The 15,377-nt window shown below is 39.0% G+C and overlaps 2 protein-coding genes across 3 annotated transcripts; both read left to right on the top strand.

The window, feature by feature from the left end:
* Positions 1-2,733: 2,733 nt before the first annotated feature.
* On the top strand, positions 2,734-4,522 carry LOC112178954. Its single transcript, XM_024317232.2, has 3 exons — positions 2,734-3,029; positions 3,424-3,546; positions 4,139-4,522. The coding sequence occupies exons 1-3, from the start codon at positions 2,780-2,782 to the stop codon at positions 4,294-4,296; spliced, it is 531 nt and encodes a 176-aa protein (XP_024173000.1). The 5' UTR covers positions 2,734-2,779; the 3' UTR covers positions 4,297-4,522.
* Positions 4,523-10,242: 5,720 nt separating this feature from the next.
* On the top strand, positions 10,243-14,844 carry LOC112177079 (protein IMPAIRED IN BABA-INDUCED STERILITY 1). 2 transcript variants are annotated; one of them, XM_040510912.1, is made up of 9 exons: positions 10,243-11,048; positions 11,463-11,747; positions 11,884-12,201; positions 12,654-12,881; positions 13,187-13,284; positions 13,379-13,466; positions 13,551-14,087; positions 14,189-14,327; positions 14,476-14,844. In XM_040510912.1, exons 1-9 carry the CDS (start codon positions 10,689-10,691, stop codon positions 14,493-14,495), a joined length of 2,073 nt encoding a protein of 690 aa, XP_040366846.1. In that variant the 5' UTR covers positions 10,243-10,688; the 3' UTR covers positions 14,496-14,844. The 2 variants fall into 2 exon arrangements, with proteins under 2 accessions (XP_040366846.1, XP_024171041.1); XM_024315273.2 differs by having other exon boundaries at positions 10,246-11,048; positions 13,554-14,087.
* The last annotated feature ends 533 nt before the right edge of the window (positions 14,845-15,377 follow it).

Here is a 15,377-nt window from a genome sequence, read left to right as displayed (position 1 = left end):
CAGATTAACTAGATCAGTATTCTCTAGTTCACCAATTGTACAGTAATATTCCTGAAATTCATTCAGGTATTCTTCGAAATATCTCATGTCACAGATTTTGAGAGCATAGATATTCGACTTTGCCGTTTCTTTGGCTTTCTCACTCAGATTTGAGAGATCTCCACAGAACTGATCGTACAGGGGTACTGCAAAATCATACGGAGACTTTGAATTTTTTATCTCTTCAAGCCAGTCTCTTCCTCTGGCGGTTTCTTTGAAAGATAGGTAGTACTTTTTTGCCACTCCGGTGAGAGTAGTTTCATAGTACACCTGCAAATCTGGTGCTTCAAATTTGCCAAGGGTAAGTGCAGAGGCCATCATCAGGCTGTCTACCCATTGGTCAATGGTTTTTCTTTTGTCTAGACTCTTGTCTAGATTCAACCAGATGCCATAGTTCGTGATCGGAACTCTTGGCAGATTGTCCTCGGGGACGAATCTCTGAGAATTTCTTTCTCCCTTTTTACCCGTGGTGGCTTTCTGAACTGGGAGTTTCATTTCCCTTGTTTCTTTTTTGATGAAAGTTCTGGAGCTTCCTCCTTCTTCCATTTCAACATCTTGGTACGGAAAGACTTTTCTTGTCTTTCTGCATTTGAATTCTTTCATTTTCTCGATTAGTTTTTCTAATCGTTCAGGACTTTCACAATTCTCAGCTTCTTTGTAAAGATCATAGAGCCTCTCAGCTCTGAGCATATGGACTGGTCTGCCTAGATCAGCTTCCAGTTCTTCTTCTGATATTGGCTCTTCAGTAGTGGGTTTTGTACCACTGACACCGGCTTCTCTGGTGCTGTAGCTTCTTCTCAGAAGACTGCTGTTTATCCTGATGTTCTCAGGACAGACATCACTTTTTCTGTGATTGTCGAAGTTGAGGCTGATTTCTCCAGTTCTTCTACTCTCGTAGATTTTTGCTGTTGCTCTCTCCGGTAGCTTTTTTGGACCGGATAGTTTCCATTCAAGAGGAAAAGTTACTTCATTCCAAGCAACCTTGTGAATCTGCTGTGAATGGTTTTTCTGGCTGGTGAGGAATCCAGTAGTGAGACCAGGGATGTTGGAGATCCTTGTCTTTGGTTCCACTGTGGTGCTCATCAGTTTATAGTACACTCTGTATACTATTGCCAATTCTTGCATTTCTTCTTTCATTGAGATCCCGTCTGTCTTGACTCTCAGTCTGAGGCAGTGGGCTGCATCCTTCAAGCTGGTTGAGAAGTTGGGGAAGCAGTTGAAATATGCTACCTGGTTGCATAGTGATGCTTCTAGAGTTCCCAACAGACTAGCTTGGAAGTCTGTCAATCTGTTGTCTTGCAGGACACATAGGACTGAACAGTTGATGCCTTCTCTTGCCAACAGTTTTATGCCGATTTGGACTGCTCCAATGTGCATAAATTGGTACTGCTTTGCTTGTGCTCTGGCAACTTCAGCAGGGGTGATCATCAAGAGATCTGTTTCTCCTGTTGTTGAGGGGGTTGTGAATTCAAGTACTTTGAAATGATGGCTGTCCATCAGGTCAAATGTTCCTCGTCTGTAGATCTGTTTGAAATCCAGCTTTGGAATTGAGGAGTTTTTTACCTCATGCTCGATCTCGTTGTATTCAAATTCTTCAGAATTTAGGAGTTGAACTCCTTTCTTTTTTCCAAAGATGCTTAACATCTTCATTTCTCTTTTTTCCGGGTTTTGATGCCGGATACTAGTCTGACTAGTAGATGGTTCCAGAAAAATCATGTTAGGAACACGATTTGAGTCTGGTTTCTCTAATGGTTTGAACCCATTAGTCTTCTTTTTTACTGTAGGCAATTTCTTGTCCTTCAGTATAGACTCCAGCGTTTTTTGCTGTTCTTTGATTTTTCTACTGACACTCGTCAGTCTTTCTTCTTCCGTTTTTGGAAGATCTTTGATATAATCCAGTTTGTTTTCCAATCTTTCCAATTGGTGGATTATAGCAGGAAATTTTTCTAGAGTCGACTGACCTCTAGATACTTCTAGTAACAGCTTCTGATATTTCTCATCAGAAGATTTTAGTAGAGAATTTATTTTCTCTAATAACAATTCTGACATTGTCCCCATTAAGGAGGGGTTCTCCTTTGAGCCTTTTACAAGCTCTGATACCAGTGAGGTGCGGATCTAACCAATGCTAAAAAAATCAAGAGGTTTTTGTTCCTCTTCCAGAACATATAAGAGATTTTCTATCTCTTCTTCTATTTTATAGATTCTAGTCTGAAGTCTATAAATAATATCCCAGTAATTGGGAGATTCTCTATCAAGGTTGTCCCGATAGGTTTTTAATTTTCTCAGTTTTTCTCTCTCTTTCTGCAGTTCTTTAGTAGCCTGTTTGCATATAGCAACTAACTCAAGTCTGTCTACAATTGAAATTATGAATAGTAAATCGCACTGTTTACCTTTCGAATTTAAAGGATGACTGTCAGCTTCATATATATATTCAAATGAAACAAACTCTGATGGGCCCACCACGTTTCTAAAACAACATATATAGTAGAATATACTTATGAAAGAGACATATGCAGATGCAGACTCTGACAGACCAAAACAGTAAAGGGGTACTAATGGTAGGGGTTTTGAAAAGATGGGTAGGTAGGAAAGAAAATGAGAAAAAGTTGTGTAAGAGGGAACAAAAATAATACACTGGGGTGTATGAGAAGTATTTTCCCAGATTTGGGGTGTATGAGCATTAACCCTTTCATCTATTCTTTCTCCTACTCACTTTCACGAACCAATAAGAGGCAGAGAGATGGGTAGTTCCTCATCGCCTCATCGCTCTCATGGTGGCAGTAACAATAGTAGCAGCAACGGCGAAGATAGGCCGCGATTCTTCGACCCAAAAGCAAAGAGCAAGTGCTGGGCAAACGCCGCAATAGTGCCAGGTCGACACCCTGAGCGGTGGCGCAAAGACGCCGCCGGCAACATTGTCTGCAAGCGCTTCTGCAATTGCCAGGGCTGCCTCTGCTTCGAGTACGATCACATACTCCCCTTTTCTAAAGGTCCCAGCTTTTCTCTTCTTATCCAATAAATTGCTTCAGTTCCTTTCTGGGTTTGTTTATCTTTGGGATTTAGGTTCATGATTTTGATCTGGGTATTTGAGATTTGTCGATTTTAGTGCATATACTAGTTGCTTGAGCTCTTTGTTGAACTGGGTCTATGTGCTTTGCCTCTGAACTACTGTAGCCATGTCCAAGATTGGGCCTTGTAGTCTTGGATTGGTTGGGAGCAAAGAGAATGGTGTGGTTTACTTGATTTGGCAGTTAGGATTTGCACAAGCTTAGTAATGTAGGGGAATACAACTTCAAAGTTGTTGCCTTTTTGTTTCTCAGTTCACAACATCCACAACAGGGGCATTTTCTTTGTTAATCAGTTTGATGTGGGATTGTGATGTAGGTGGTGAATCCGTAGCCGAAAACTGTCAGATTCTACAAACAAGAGTGAACAGATTCAAATCAAACAAAGAGCAGGTCGACGAGAATCAATTGAAAGGCTACTCTTGTGATGTCAAGTTTACAGGTATTTATGCCGCCTTGTTTACTTCAGTCTTTGTAGTAGGTTGAATATTCTGTTCTCTTCAGTTTTTAACCAGCTAGAATTCATCCTGGATTCGGGAGGTACAGAATAGTAAGATGGTGGACATGACTAATCTCCTGTGTTATTGGTTTCTACTGTCTGTCTATAATCAACGCTTAGAATGTGCTTTGTTAGTCTAGGTGATCTTGCTTTATCATCCAAAAATGCATTCATCAAGATTTGGAGAACTGTTTTTCTGCTTCAAGTCCAAAAAGAGAGTTGTGATGAACACTTGAAAGTCTTCAATCACTACATGCTATTGAACTTTGATGTTGATCTAGTCATAGGTCTTGGAAATAATAATCCAAACTTAAGATGCCTCTCTGATTGAGTTAACCTATTATGCTTGTTTGGTGGGCTATCTTATGCGGAGCTACCTTCTGGCCTTCTTGGAAACCAGTATGCAAATTCATTCTCAGAGAAACATCAAATCAAAAAAGAAAATTTAAGTATTAACCTATGTCATTATTAGTTTTGTAGCACTTAGAACCGATGAGACATTCATCTCAGAAACACACTTCTCTTTAACTCGCAGATAAGGAGCTTGACATAATTGAAATGGCTGTTTACGGTGATGTGGTCCGGCCAGGAAACCAGTGCCGATGCAGAACTGTAGCCGAGATGCTTGGCCAGGTCAAGTCAAAAGACAAAACTGCCGCTTGCAAGTTGCCACATAGCAGTGAGGCTCTATAGCAACTAAGGCATACCAAATTCCTTCAATTCTTGTAGACAAATTGGAATGTAGTGATTTCAGAAAGGAGGATTTGGAAAAGTCATTTGAAAAACTAAAAGCATTAGATAGAATGTATCTGATCAACTATATGCAATACAGCTGAATAATTTTACTGTTGTGAGAGTAACTTTTGGTCATCTTGATAAGTCAATGGAAATGGAACAAAGTATTACCATTTAGATTGAACTTCAGTATCAACTAGATTTCCCATTGAAATGCATATTTCAAAGAAGAAAAAAACATTATCAAATATGAACATGCTGATATTAAAATTTTCGGTTGTAATTAGTTACAATCTAGAGTTTTGCTTTTCTTCTTGTTGATGCAATTAAATTACAATCTAGAGTTTTGCTTGTCTTCCTGTTGATGCAATTAAATTCCTCAATATCTGTAGCAGATCTGCTGGTACTTGAAGAATGTGTTTCCTTCATCCACTCGATGCATTCCTCTGTAGTCCCAGAAGGATAAGCAAGCTGCCATGCAACTAGTTCCCCCTGCCATTTACTGACAATTGGTCCTCCAAACTTAAGCCGCAAATGTTTTATGATCTCCTTTCCGTCCAGTAATGGCTTTGTATCCCAGACTTTATCGAGGCCTAGATTGGTTATGGCCTTTTCGGCTGCTTCAACTAGTTGCAACTTCTTGTTTAACCGATTGTCAGTGGGATATAACAGTGTAGACAGCAGCAAAGCAACTCGCTTAGGATCTCAATTTCTCATAAAAGAAAACCTGTCGATACTCGTAGTTTTGATTCTCTTGAAGTAACAGGGACATCATAACACATTCACTTCCCAAATCAACTACGGCGAGTTATACATGATCCCCATTGGGTTCAAAGCGAGCAAGCAAAGATGGAAACTTGTCCGCTGCATGGTGTATATTCATAACAGTTTAGGCATTGCTGACTTTTTGCTCAAGAGAGTATCTGAAAATGTAATTCACGACAGTAAACATCTTTTGATGTGTCATCATTGTACAGTCAATCCTTAGCGGTAGAACATAGCGGCATAGAGAGAGAGAGAGCGAGACTTCTCCGTTCATCATTAAAGGTAGAGCCCCCAACCAACAGAATGAGGTTGCACATAGAATGTAAGGTAGCAACACAAGCCCTGTGAGGTTGCACATATTATCTTAGTCTGATTTTACAGTGATACAATCATACAATACTCATACAGTAAGAGATTCCTAATGAATTTGATACAGAACATCCCTACGTAATCAGGGAATCTAATCATAATTAACTACAAAATATTTTAGGACTCATTTATTTCATCACTACCCCATCCAACTTCTCCAGTCTCGACACTTGGGCAACGCTCTTGGTTACTACAAATTACCCTAGCCTGGAGATGTTCCAAGCTATAAATAGGGCTCCGAATGCTGAAAATGCTTCTTAATTGTCCAAGCTACAATCAGCTAAAGGATCAAAATCTGAAACACTAAAACCCTCCAAGTTGGTGAAGTTTTGATCATTCATCTTGATAAGTCAAATGGGAGTGGAATAAACTCAATCAAGTATATATAGAATTCTAATTAGAAGTTTCTTCTAACTTAAGAGTGAAGTTGAATTCAATCTGGGTTGACCAGACTAATTCCATGGAATTTGTAAAGACTCGTGATTTTTCTCAACTAAGTATGACCGTAATCTCAGTCTTGATCGATGCGATAAAGTCTGTGAAGGATAGCAGCATGAGGCCAGCCTGCAATTTGAAATTTGAATCTTGGTTGATCTATAAAGATTGATTTTGATTAATAATTCTTCTCAAAATGTTTGAATAATTCATTTTTCTCAATAAGCATCTTGACTAGCTTATTCCGTACTAGTGAATAGAACCACTGTTTTTGTTAAATGCAAGACTCAGAAAATTAACCAGGTCATGGACGGTAGCAACAGCAATTTCTTGTTGGAAAAGAAGAGGATGGTGCAGACTAAAGGCGCACCTAGCTACCTTGACCCATAAGTCTAGCTACATTGACCCATAAGTCTAGCTCAATTCATTCTTTTGGTGGTAATTATAACCATGATAATAACCCCAAAGCTGGATAAGATGATTACCCCTAAAGCTCCATTACTTTTGACCTTCTGTATTTTATAGTGGAAATTAATTCAGGATGACTAGTGATTTGCATATACAAGCACCACCAAATGCACAAAACCAAGCATTTTGGGGCATCCAATCATTCTTTTAGTGCGTTTCCAAATAGAATGTGCAAGAGTCTCAAATGTCAAAAGATAAAATATACATATCTGAAATGAGTTTGGACTTTGGAGGAGGAATTGAAGCTTGTTAGGTATATGGATGGTTCTTTTATGTCTGGCTAATACATATGATATTAAATGTTTTCACCTAAGGAGACATAGAAGTAAATTAAGCTAATCATAACATTGACCTAATGAGTGAGGGTTGGTGGACACTGTCTATTTGTAGTGACACAAGTAGACCTAACTCCAACTACATGCTAATAAAGAATTTTATTTGGATTTGAATTGCACAGTAATACATCATCAAACTATGCCACTTCCATTTTAAAAGCTTGGTCTCTTTTTTAAATTAGGTGTTGGGTAGCATCCTTATGCCTTGGTCAATCCACAAAGTGCTCTAAATGGTGTTTGGTGGACATTGTTAATGGTTTTCTATATGATCATCTATATGTTCTTTACTTAATTCTTTTCCATCATCTATCTCATGCTATTGAGTAGCTTGGTGCAATGAGAGATAGATCTTGATTGGATCATGTGAAGCAGCAATCATAGCTTAAAAGAGCACATTCACATGCCAACTTCTCAAAACAATCATGCATTGTTTGGATTATCTACACTGTGAACTATAGCTCAAAACAGATACACATATATAGGAAGATATATTTTAATCAAAAACATATATCAGTAATTAATAAAAAGATGATCGGTACTCCTTACACTCTTGCAGGATGTAATTTAATGATAAAAGTTATTAAATCGGTTGAGGATTATATCGTAATATAAATTATTCTTTCTAATTTGGTCGATTTTTAATTTGTTGAGAGATAATTGTTAAAAATGAAGTCGATCAGAAGATATGCAGCTCCAACAATTAATTCCAATTGAAGTGCATTTCAAAATTAAAAGAACCCCTTTATATATAGTAGTACTAGAATATTATCACAAATTCTTTGGTGAAAACTAATGGCAAAGGTGGAGAAAAACCCTGAAGCAGAGAATTGTCAGTGGCTCAGTGCCAGCTTCTGCTCAGTCTGCTAGCTACTGCAGATTAAGGATCTGAAGCCTTAGTAAATGTTTGATTAATTCCAGCGAGCATGAAGATCATAAACCTAGCTAAATCTGTCTTCAAATTTATGAGTTAATTAGCTTAAGGTCAGTGATTAGCGCAAGCGCTCTAATACATACATATATATATATATATATATATATATCAATTAATGACTATCGTTGTATTGCAGAGAATTGCTTTGAGCTTACGGGGTGTTCTATAGTACTCCGACGTTGAAGTTGAAGTTGAGAGTTGAGAGTTGAGACTACTTTGAGCTGTCCTTTGAGTGAGAACGCAGGTCTTCTAGTAACAGGTTCGAAGTTTTACTTGTGTGCTCACTTTCTCAAACTTTATTAAAGAGAAGCATTACTTTTACACCAAACCACTTTTTACATATATACTCATCAATAGAATTTTTTTTTTTTTTTTTTTTTGGCAAAGTGACACAAACTTTCATTAAAGAAAAAGGATCAGTACAACAGAAGGCCAAAAAAGGGCCGAAATACAGAAAACTAAAAACAACAAATACAACAAGATAAGAACACAGCCCACTCCATGAACAAAGTCTAGCCCAGAAGCCTCCATGTTGGTTGACGCCGTCAGAAGAGGGACACAACCTCGCAGGAGAAGGTAGCTGAGCCAGCCAATCGACCCAAAGGTACACGCCGATAACAGCAGGAGGCAAGACCAGATCCACGGAGCAAGAGAAATAAAGACAAAAGGGCCTAAACCAGGCAGACCCATCGTAGTTCTGATCAAACACCGAACCAACAGCAATCCAGATTCAAAGACAAGAAACCCAATTCCCAAACCATCTCCGAATCGGAGAACATCTTCTGCCAATAGATCAACCAGAAAAACTAGTTGAAGAGAGAGGGAGGTGAGAGGATCCACAAAGGGATCTAAGGGACAGGCATCCAGAGGATGTTCAGACCCTTGTTGCATCACCCGGTGCACTAACGGGCAAACCCCGTTTAGAACAGAGCTCCAAAGAGCATATTTACAGATCAGGGCAGAAGGAAAAGGATAAGGGCCGCCGGAGAAGGCGACCCACAGGGACAGCAACCGGTTTAAGAGGAAGAAGAAGAAATCTGGAAATTTGGGGGTTTGGGTGTTGAGGAACAGACCAAGGAGAAGACGAAACAGGGAGACAAACAACATGAAGGGAAAAACAATAAAGGGAAAGGAGAGGCAGAAGACCTCAAATCGGAGACGAGCTCCGGGCAAAAGCGCCCATGGTGGGCGAGATGAGCGCCACCGACTCTCAATGTTTCTAGAGAGAAAGCGCGTAGGGGAAAAAAGGTTTTTTAGGGGGAGTTGATGTACCTCTAAAAACCTTTTTTTAGGGCACTAGCTACTCATCAATAGAATTGGAATGGCCCCAAATCATCATATAGATGCAATCCCCACAAAAAAAAAAAAAAATATTTCCACTTTTCCAGCATCTAGAAATGGGACTGATTTAAGATTGAAGATGTGGTCAATGTCATATTGTATGTCCAGAATTACACATCACTTTTATATTGAAACTCTACCAAAACAACTAGTCTTCTGATGTAAGATATTTGATATTTCATTGTCTTAGTATTAGGGTGGAGATGGCAGCTCCAACAAATCAACTAGTTAGACTTTTGAGGAATATGAAGTCTTAACCAAAGTTGGTTATGGAGATGCTTGTCCCATTGTTAATTTCAGTGGACCATATGAAGACCTGATGGGGAATTGTCACAAGATCGATGAACTTAGAAGATGGGAAAATTGTGACGGTCATGATTGACCTGACCTGTTATTTATATACGACTAAGAGAAAAATAAATTAAGCTGTTTATAATTATGTGTTTATTTATTATATTTCATCATGTGCTAAATATACTATTGCTTTATATAATTTAAGACTTTTAAAATTAAAATAATGTTACTATAAAACATGTGAATTATGAAACAGAACAAAAATGAGAAAGAAGATTCAAGACCCTAAAGAAGGTGTAGCATTTTTAGGCTTGTAGCAACTACTAGGGATGTAAATTATGAAATAGAACAAAAATGAGAAAGAAGATTCAAAACCCTAAAGAAGGTGTAGCATTTTTAGGCTTGTATCAACTACTAGCAGTAGCAATTGCCAAGAAATATACAATCATTGTATGAGTTGTTTCTTTCTGCTTTTGGCTTTTTCTTTGCCTTTTTCTTTAATCAACTCTCTCCGTTCCTCCTCCACAAGCAACCCATCTCCTGCTCATACATGAACCTCTAAACCCTAAAGTCCACAAATTTCAAGTTTTGTACCGAATTCGAGAACTAAATGACACGATAGATAACACATTATTACATCGAAGATCATTATAGTAGAACCAAAGACATGACATCTTATCATACTTAATGTCTAGTACCAAAATTTGAGATCTCAAATATATACATATTTATTTATTTTTTTTCGCCAAAGATACAAAAATACAAGAAAAATCACAAAACCTACCCCAAACCCATTGGTCAACAACCACCCACGACCCAACCAACATCCTCACGCGCTATCTTATTGGATGCCCGATCCGATCCACCGGACCCACCCGACGTGCCAGCCCATTTCGAAAAAACACAAATTACCAATCCAAACAAAACCAGGGAATAATCGAAACTCCCCCTAATCCAAACAATATTCCCATTCCCATTTCGTCTCCAAAAAAAAAAAAAATTTGGGGGGGCTTTTGATCGACTAAAAAACCTCTTTTTCTCCGTGGATCTCGCTGGATTTGATTTATTATTCATTATTTTTTCGAAAGAAGAAGCCGCGCATTAAATCCATTATCTCCCGCAATCGTCGCGAAAAATCAAAAGTGACGGAAAAAAAAAGTTGGAGGAGACGAACAAAAAAACAAAGTTGGAAGTGAATCATTTTGGCGAAAGAAACAGCAAAACATTCTATGTTTGGAGTGGTTTATATACCCCCATCATTTCATTTCTAGGTGCCCCCTTAATTCTTCCGCTGTAATCTGCATTTCGAAATTTTTTTTTTTTTCCGCCGGAGCACCCAGTTTGAGCTCCGGACCCGGCTCACAGTTTCCCGATCCGGTTCCTCGGCCGGGGGTGTGCCTTCGTGTTCGGAGATGGGCTGCGTCAGCTCGAAGCAGACGGTGTCGGTGACGCCGGCGTTCGACCACTCGGGGGCGTTCAGGGACAATGTCGGCAACTCGGGTCGGAGCCGGGTCGGGGAGGCGGTGGTGAAGAAGAAGAAGAAGGGGGGTGAGTTGAGTGGCAGCGAGTTGGGTGAGTCCGGGAGAGCGAGTTCGAATATGAAGAAGAGTAATGGTTCCGAGTCGTTGAGTTTTCGGTTGAGTAATTTGCAGAGGTATGTGGAGGGGGAGCAGGTCGCCGCCGGCTGGCCGGCCTGGCTCAGCGCCGTCGCCGCCGAAGCCATTCAGGGCTGGGTCCCACTTCGGGCCGATGCCTTTGAGAAATTAGAGAAGGTAGAAATTAAAGAAGTTCTCTTCTCTTTTTTTTTTTTTTTCATTGAGAGTTTCAGGTTTTTGTGTGAAGATGGGAATTTTTTTAGTTTTGGTTTTTCTCTGTTGTTGTTGACGAACAAGATTTCAGCTTTTTATTGAAAATGTTGAAGAAGATTTTTTTTTTTTTTTTTGAGTAGTGTGAATTTGGATTTAGTGCAACGTTTTCATTGTTTTATTAAATTACATTTCTTTTTAAAAAGCTTGCGTTTTTGTGTTTACGAACTAAGAAACTTTACTGGTTAAGAAATGAAGAAGCTCAAAGATTTAGTGGTGTTTGTGCTGCATAGAATGTGGTGGTTGGTATAACTCTTTTGTTATGGCTCTTGCTGTTTTAGTATCTTGATTCTTATGTGTTCTTACTGCTTTTTTGTGCAGATTGGACAGGGTACGTATAGCAGTGTGTTCCGAGCGCGTGACCTGGAGACTGGGAAGTTAGTTGCTTTGAAGAAGGTGCGGTTCGACAATTTTGAGCCTGAGAGCGTCAGGTTTATGGCCCGAGAAATCTTGATTCTCAGAAGGCTTGACCATCCAAATGTCATTAAATTGGAGGGCTTAATTACTTCCCGGTTGTCATGTAGCATATACCTTGTGTTTGAGTACATGGAACATGACATTACTGGACTCCTGTCTAACCCCGACATCAAGTTCAGTGAAGCACAGGTTTGCTTGCCTTTCCCTTGTGAGTACATGTTGTTGCATATCGTTCTGGGCTGTTTTGAGACCACGCAAAATGGTTTCATCTATCTTTGTTGTCTAATCTCTTGCTAATATGGTTGATGTTGGTTTTATTTGGTAGATTAAATGTTACATGAAGCAGCTGTTGTCTGGACTTGAACATTGTCACTCGCGGGGTGTAATGCATCGCGACATAAAAGGATCAAATCTTCTGGTGAACAATGAAGGAATTTTGAAGATGGCTGATTTTGGATTGGCAAACTTCTGTGATTCCGGGCACAAGCAACCCCTTACCAGTCGTGTTGTCACTTTGTGGTATCGTCCTCCTGAACTTTTGCTTGGATCAACTGCCTATGGAGCTTATATCGATCTCTGGAGTGTTGGCTGTGCATTTGCAGAACTCCTGGTTGGGAAACCTGTTCTTCAAGGGCGAACAGAGGTGATTAACTAATCAAAGTACATGGCTTTTGATTATAATGTTAGTCATTTAAATTTGACTGAAATATGTTGTAGAGATAGTTTGGTGGATTAACATAACATAGAAAAGTTAAAAAGGGTGTCTTTGGACTCGTTTTTATATGGAAATTATGTATGTTCTGCACCCGCAAAGACCGCCATTTGTTTCTGTGGTAAAAGATCAATATGTTGAACACAGCAGCATGAATGCAGAGTCCTCCATTATAATTATGCCCTTCGGAAAATTATGCAAAGTCCAATTTTCTTAACAACTGGATAAGCTTATTAGAACAACAAGGTTGATTCTCTGATCAAGGGTTTGATTAGTAAATGTATGTCATATATGCATTTTGAAGATTTTCTACAACAATTGTTAGTTATCATAGTTTGCTTTGACACCTCCAGTTCGAGTTCTTAAAGAATTTCCACTGACAGGTTGAACAATTACACAAGATTTTCAAGCTCTGCGGCTCCCCACCGGAGGAATACTGGAAAAAGTCCAAACTTCCACATGCAACTCTATTTAAACCCCAACAACCTTATGATAGTACTCTGCAGGAGACCTTTAAAGATTTGCCAGCTGCCACTTTTAACCTACTAGGGACTCTTCTTTCTGTAGAACCGCACAAGCGTGGGACTGCCTCCTCTGCTCTTGCATCTGAGGTAATCATGCAAGATAATGGAATTTTTAGTCTTGTTTGCCAGAACTACCAATTGTATACTCACGCATACTTCACTATTTTGTTGCCAAATCTTAGTGTTCTGAAGTCCTTTTTCATTATAGAAGTGAGAGTTCTTAATTCTCGATTATGAACTCTATGCATTAGATGTTTTCCTTTCTCTCATTCCTACATTGTGATTCTTATTCTTGATGCTCTAAGTGGAGCAAGAATGTGAAAATTGCTTAAATTAAGCATTAATCTTCCTCACACAGATTCTCCTAAGCATTCTTTATATGCCACTTTCAGTATTTCAAAATGAAGCCTTATGCCTGTGATCCATCAAGCTTGCCAATTTACCCACCTAGCAAAGAGATTGATGCGAAAAATCGGGAGGAGGCAAAGAGGTGAGGATTCTCTTTCTCTTTTATGAGGAATTTACCGTAGTGCTAACCAGAAGATGAAAATTGAAATTTAGTGTCTCCTCCACTGAATTATCAGGAAGAAGATTGGTGGTAGAATTCGTGGAGGCGAAACAAGAAAGTCAACAAGAAAATCACATGGAATAAGTAAATTGGCACCAGTCGAGGTCTGTCTCTTTCATCCTCTGTTATATGTAGACTTGTAGAGATACATACTTTTCATTGTAAATGATCTATCTTACCTTATCTAGCAGGACTTGGCAACCCAAGTGCAAGATTCATATAAAATTAATGGCACTAATGGACGTATTACGAAGCAAGAAAATGGTGTCATAGGCAGGGAGTTGCCGAAGCCATCAGCTTCTAAAGCAGAAGATGCTTCACATGTAAAGAATGCATCTCAAGGAGACATTCCCTTCTCTGGCCCATTAGAGGTTTCTACATCAAGTGGCTTCGCATGGGCAAAAAGACGACGAGATGATGCTTCTAGAAGATCTCATACTCGATCTATTTCAAAAGGACACATATTTAACACAGTAGAACCTTCAATTGCAGTGCATACAAGGAAGAACTTCGACTCTAAGACGCATGAAAATGGGGAATACAGAGGGCGTACTGACTCTAGAGGGCATGATTCATACGAGATTGTTAAGCTTGCAATGCTGAATCAATGGGGCAAGCTTGAACGTCCAGATTCTTTCGATGCTTCTGATGGGTATCACTCGCAGGAATTATCAAGGGCACTTTATCAGAGAGAGGAAAGGGTAGCTGCTACTAAAAGTGATCTGGTGAGTTCATGTAATAATATAAGAACCATATTTTCTGTATTAAGGTATGTATATACAATTACTGAACTTGACTAACCTCATTAATATTGGTTTTGTAACAGAGTTTTCCACTTGATGATGAAGAAGACAAGGTCGAATTTTCAGGACCCTTGTTATCTCAACCCTATAAAGTTGATGAATTCTTAGAAAGGCATGAGCGCCACATCAGAAGGGCAACGCGGAACTCATGGTTCTATAGAGGTACAAGATATTAGTACAAGTTCAGAGTTATACTTTATCGTGTAGCTCAGTGTAACGGTTTGACCAAGATAATCCTCAAGCAACTAAAGGTCCTAAACTAAAACCTTTGGTGCCTTTTTGGCTAAATAGTATGAGTTCTGAATTGCAGGTAAGAAGCAAGGGAAGTAAGTTATCTGATAGGTTCTAATTGACTACATCGAGAAGAAGAGAAGAGGAGAACTCAACAAGAAAACAGAATATACAAAGTTTCGGCCTGGTAGATGGCATTTCCAAATTCTGACTAGGCTGCTATATCTAATAGTTGAGAAAGTGAAAATCTTCACCACCATTTCACTATAGAATATTTTGGAGAGGAGGAAAGAATGGTTAGAATGATTACATTTTCTCTTATTTGAACCTTTTGTTTCCCTGATTTAGTTCTTCTTTCCTAATTTTTTGGCAAATCCCAAATCCAATGTATATACTCTAGATTAGTAGCAAAAGCCTTGTTTGTTTTCATATCAGGCTTCTTTACTTATCCTATAGCCTTGGTTATTCTCATGATTTACTTTGTGGGGAGAGAGAGTTTAGGATGCAATTATGGGGTTTTAGAAAGAAAAGAAAAGAAAACAATATGACTGAGACGTGTAAGCTAAGCCCATAAATCTCTGCTAAATATCCCAAACCTGATATGAATGTGTGTTCTGGAACTGATAGCAACCACAGGCTTGGCAGCAACTACAACTGGTGAGCTTTGTCCTGGACTCTCATGTCCAAGAATCATTGTCATTCTAATTGTGGAAATTCAGGTAAAACCACCAGGTAGATGCGAAAAAATTTGTTCAAGGGTTTCAAATCACAATGAAAGATCAAGCAGAAGTGCTAGCAAGCTCAATATCAATCAGCATCAACCAGTAGCTGGTAAGCTTGCACCAAATGAATGAGGACATACACAAACCAACATTAGCTAATGTAAGGCTCTATTTCGTTTTGTTTTTTCGATTTTCGATAATAAGAAACAAAACAAAGCCTCGGCAACAACTCGACCCTAGTGTTCACATATAAAGCATG

Source organism: Rosa chinensis, chromosome 7 (genome assembly GCF_002994745.2).
Source record: "Rosa chinensis cultivar Old Blush chromosome 7, RchiOBHm-V2, whole genome shotgun sequence".
Taxonomy (NCBI): Eukaryota; Viridiplantae; Streptophyta; class Magnoliopsida; order Rosales; family Rosaceae; genus Rosa; species Rosa chinensis.
This window is presented reverse-complemented; position numbering and strand designations above follow the sequence as displayed.

Coding starts and splice junctions, on each gene's coding strand:
- LOC112177079 (XM_040510912.1), top strand. CDS start 10,689: ATGGGCTGCGTCAGCTCGAAGCAGACGGTGTCGGTGACGCCGGCGTTC. Junction 12,202..12,653: donor TTCTTCAAGGGCGAACAGAG/GTGATTAACTAA, acceptor TTCCACTGACAG/GTTGAACAATTACACAAGAT. Junction 13,467..13,550: donor GTAAATTGGCACCAGTCGAG/GTCTGTCTCTTT, acceptor TACCTTATCTAG/CAGGACTTGGCAACCCAAGT.
- LOC112178954 (XM_024317232.2), top strand. CDS start 2,780: ATGGGTAGTTCCTCATCGCCTCATCGCTCTCATGGTGGCAGTAACAAT. Junction 3,030..3,423: donor CATACTCCCCTTTTCTAAAG/GTCCCAGCTTTT, acceptor ATTGTGATGTAG/GTGGTGAATCCGTAGCCGAA. Junction 3,547..4,138: donor TTGTGATGTCAAGTTTACAG/GTATTTATGCCG, acceptor TTTAACTCGCAG/ATAAGGAGCTTGACATAATT.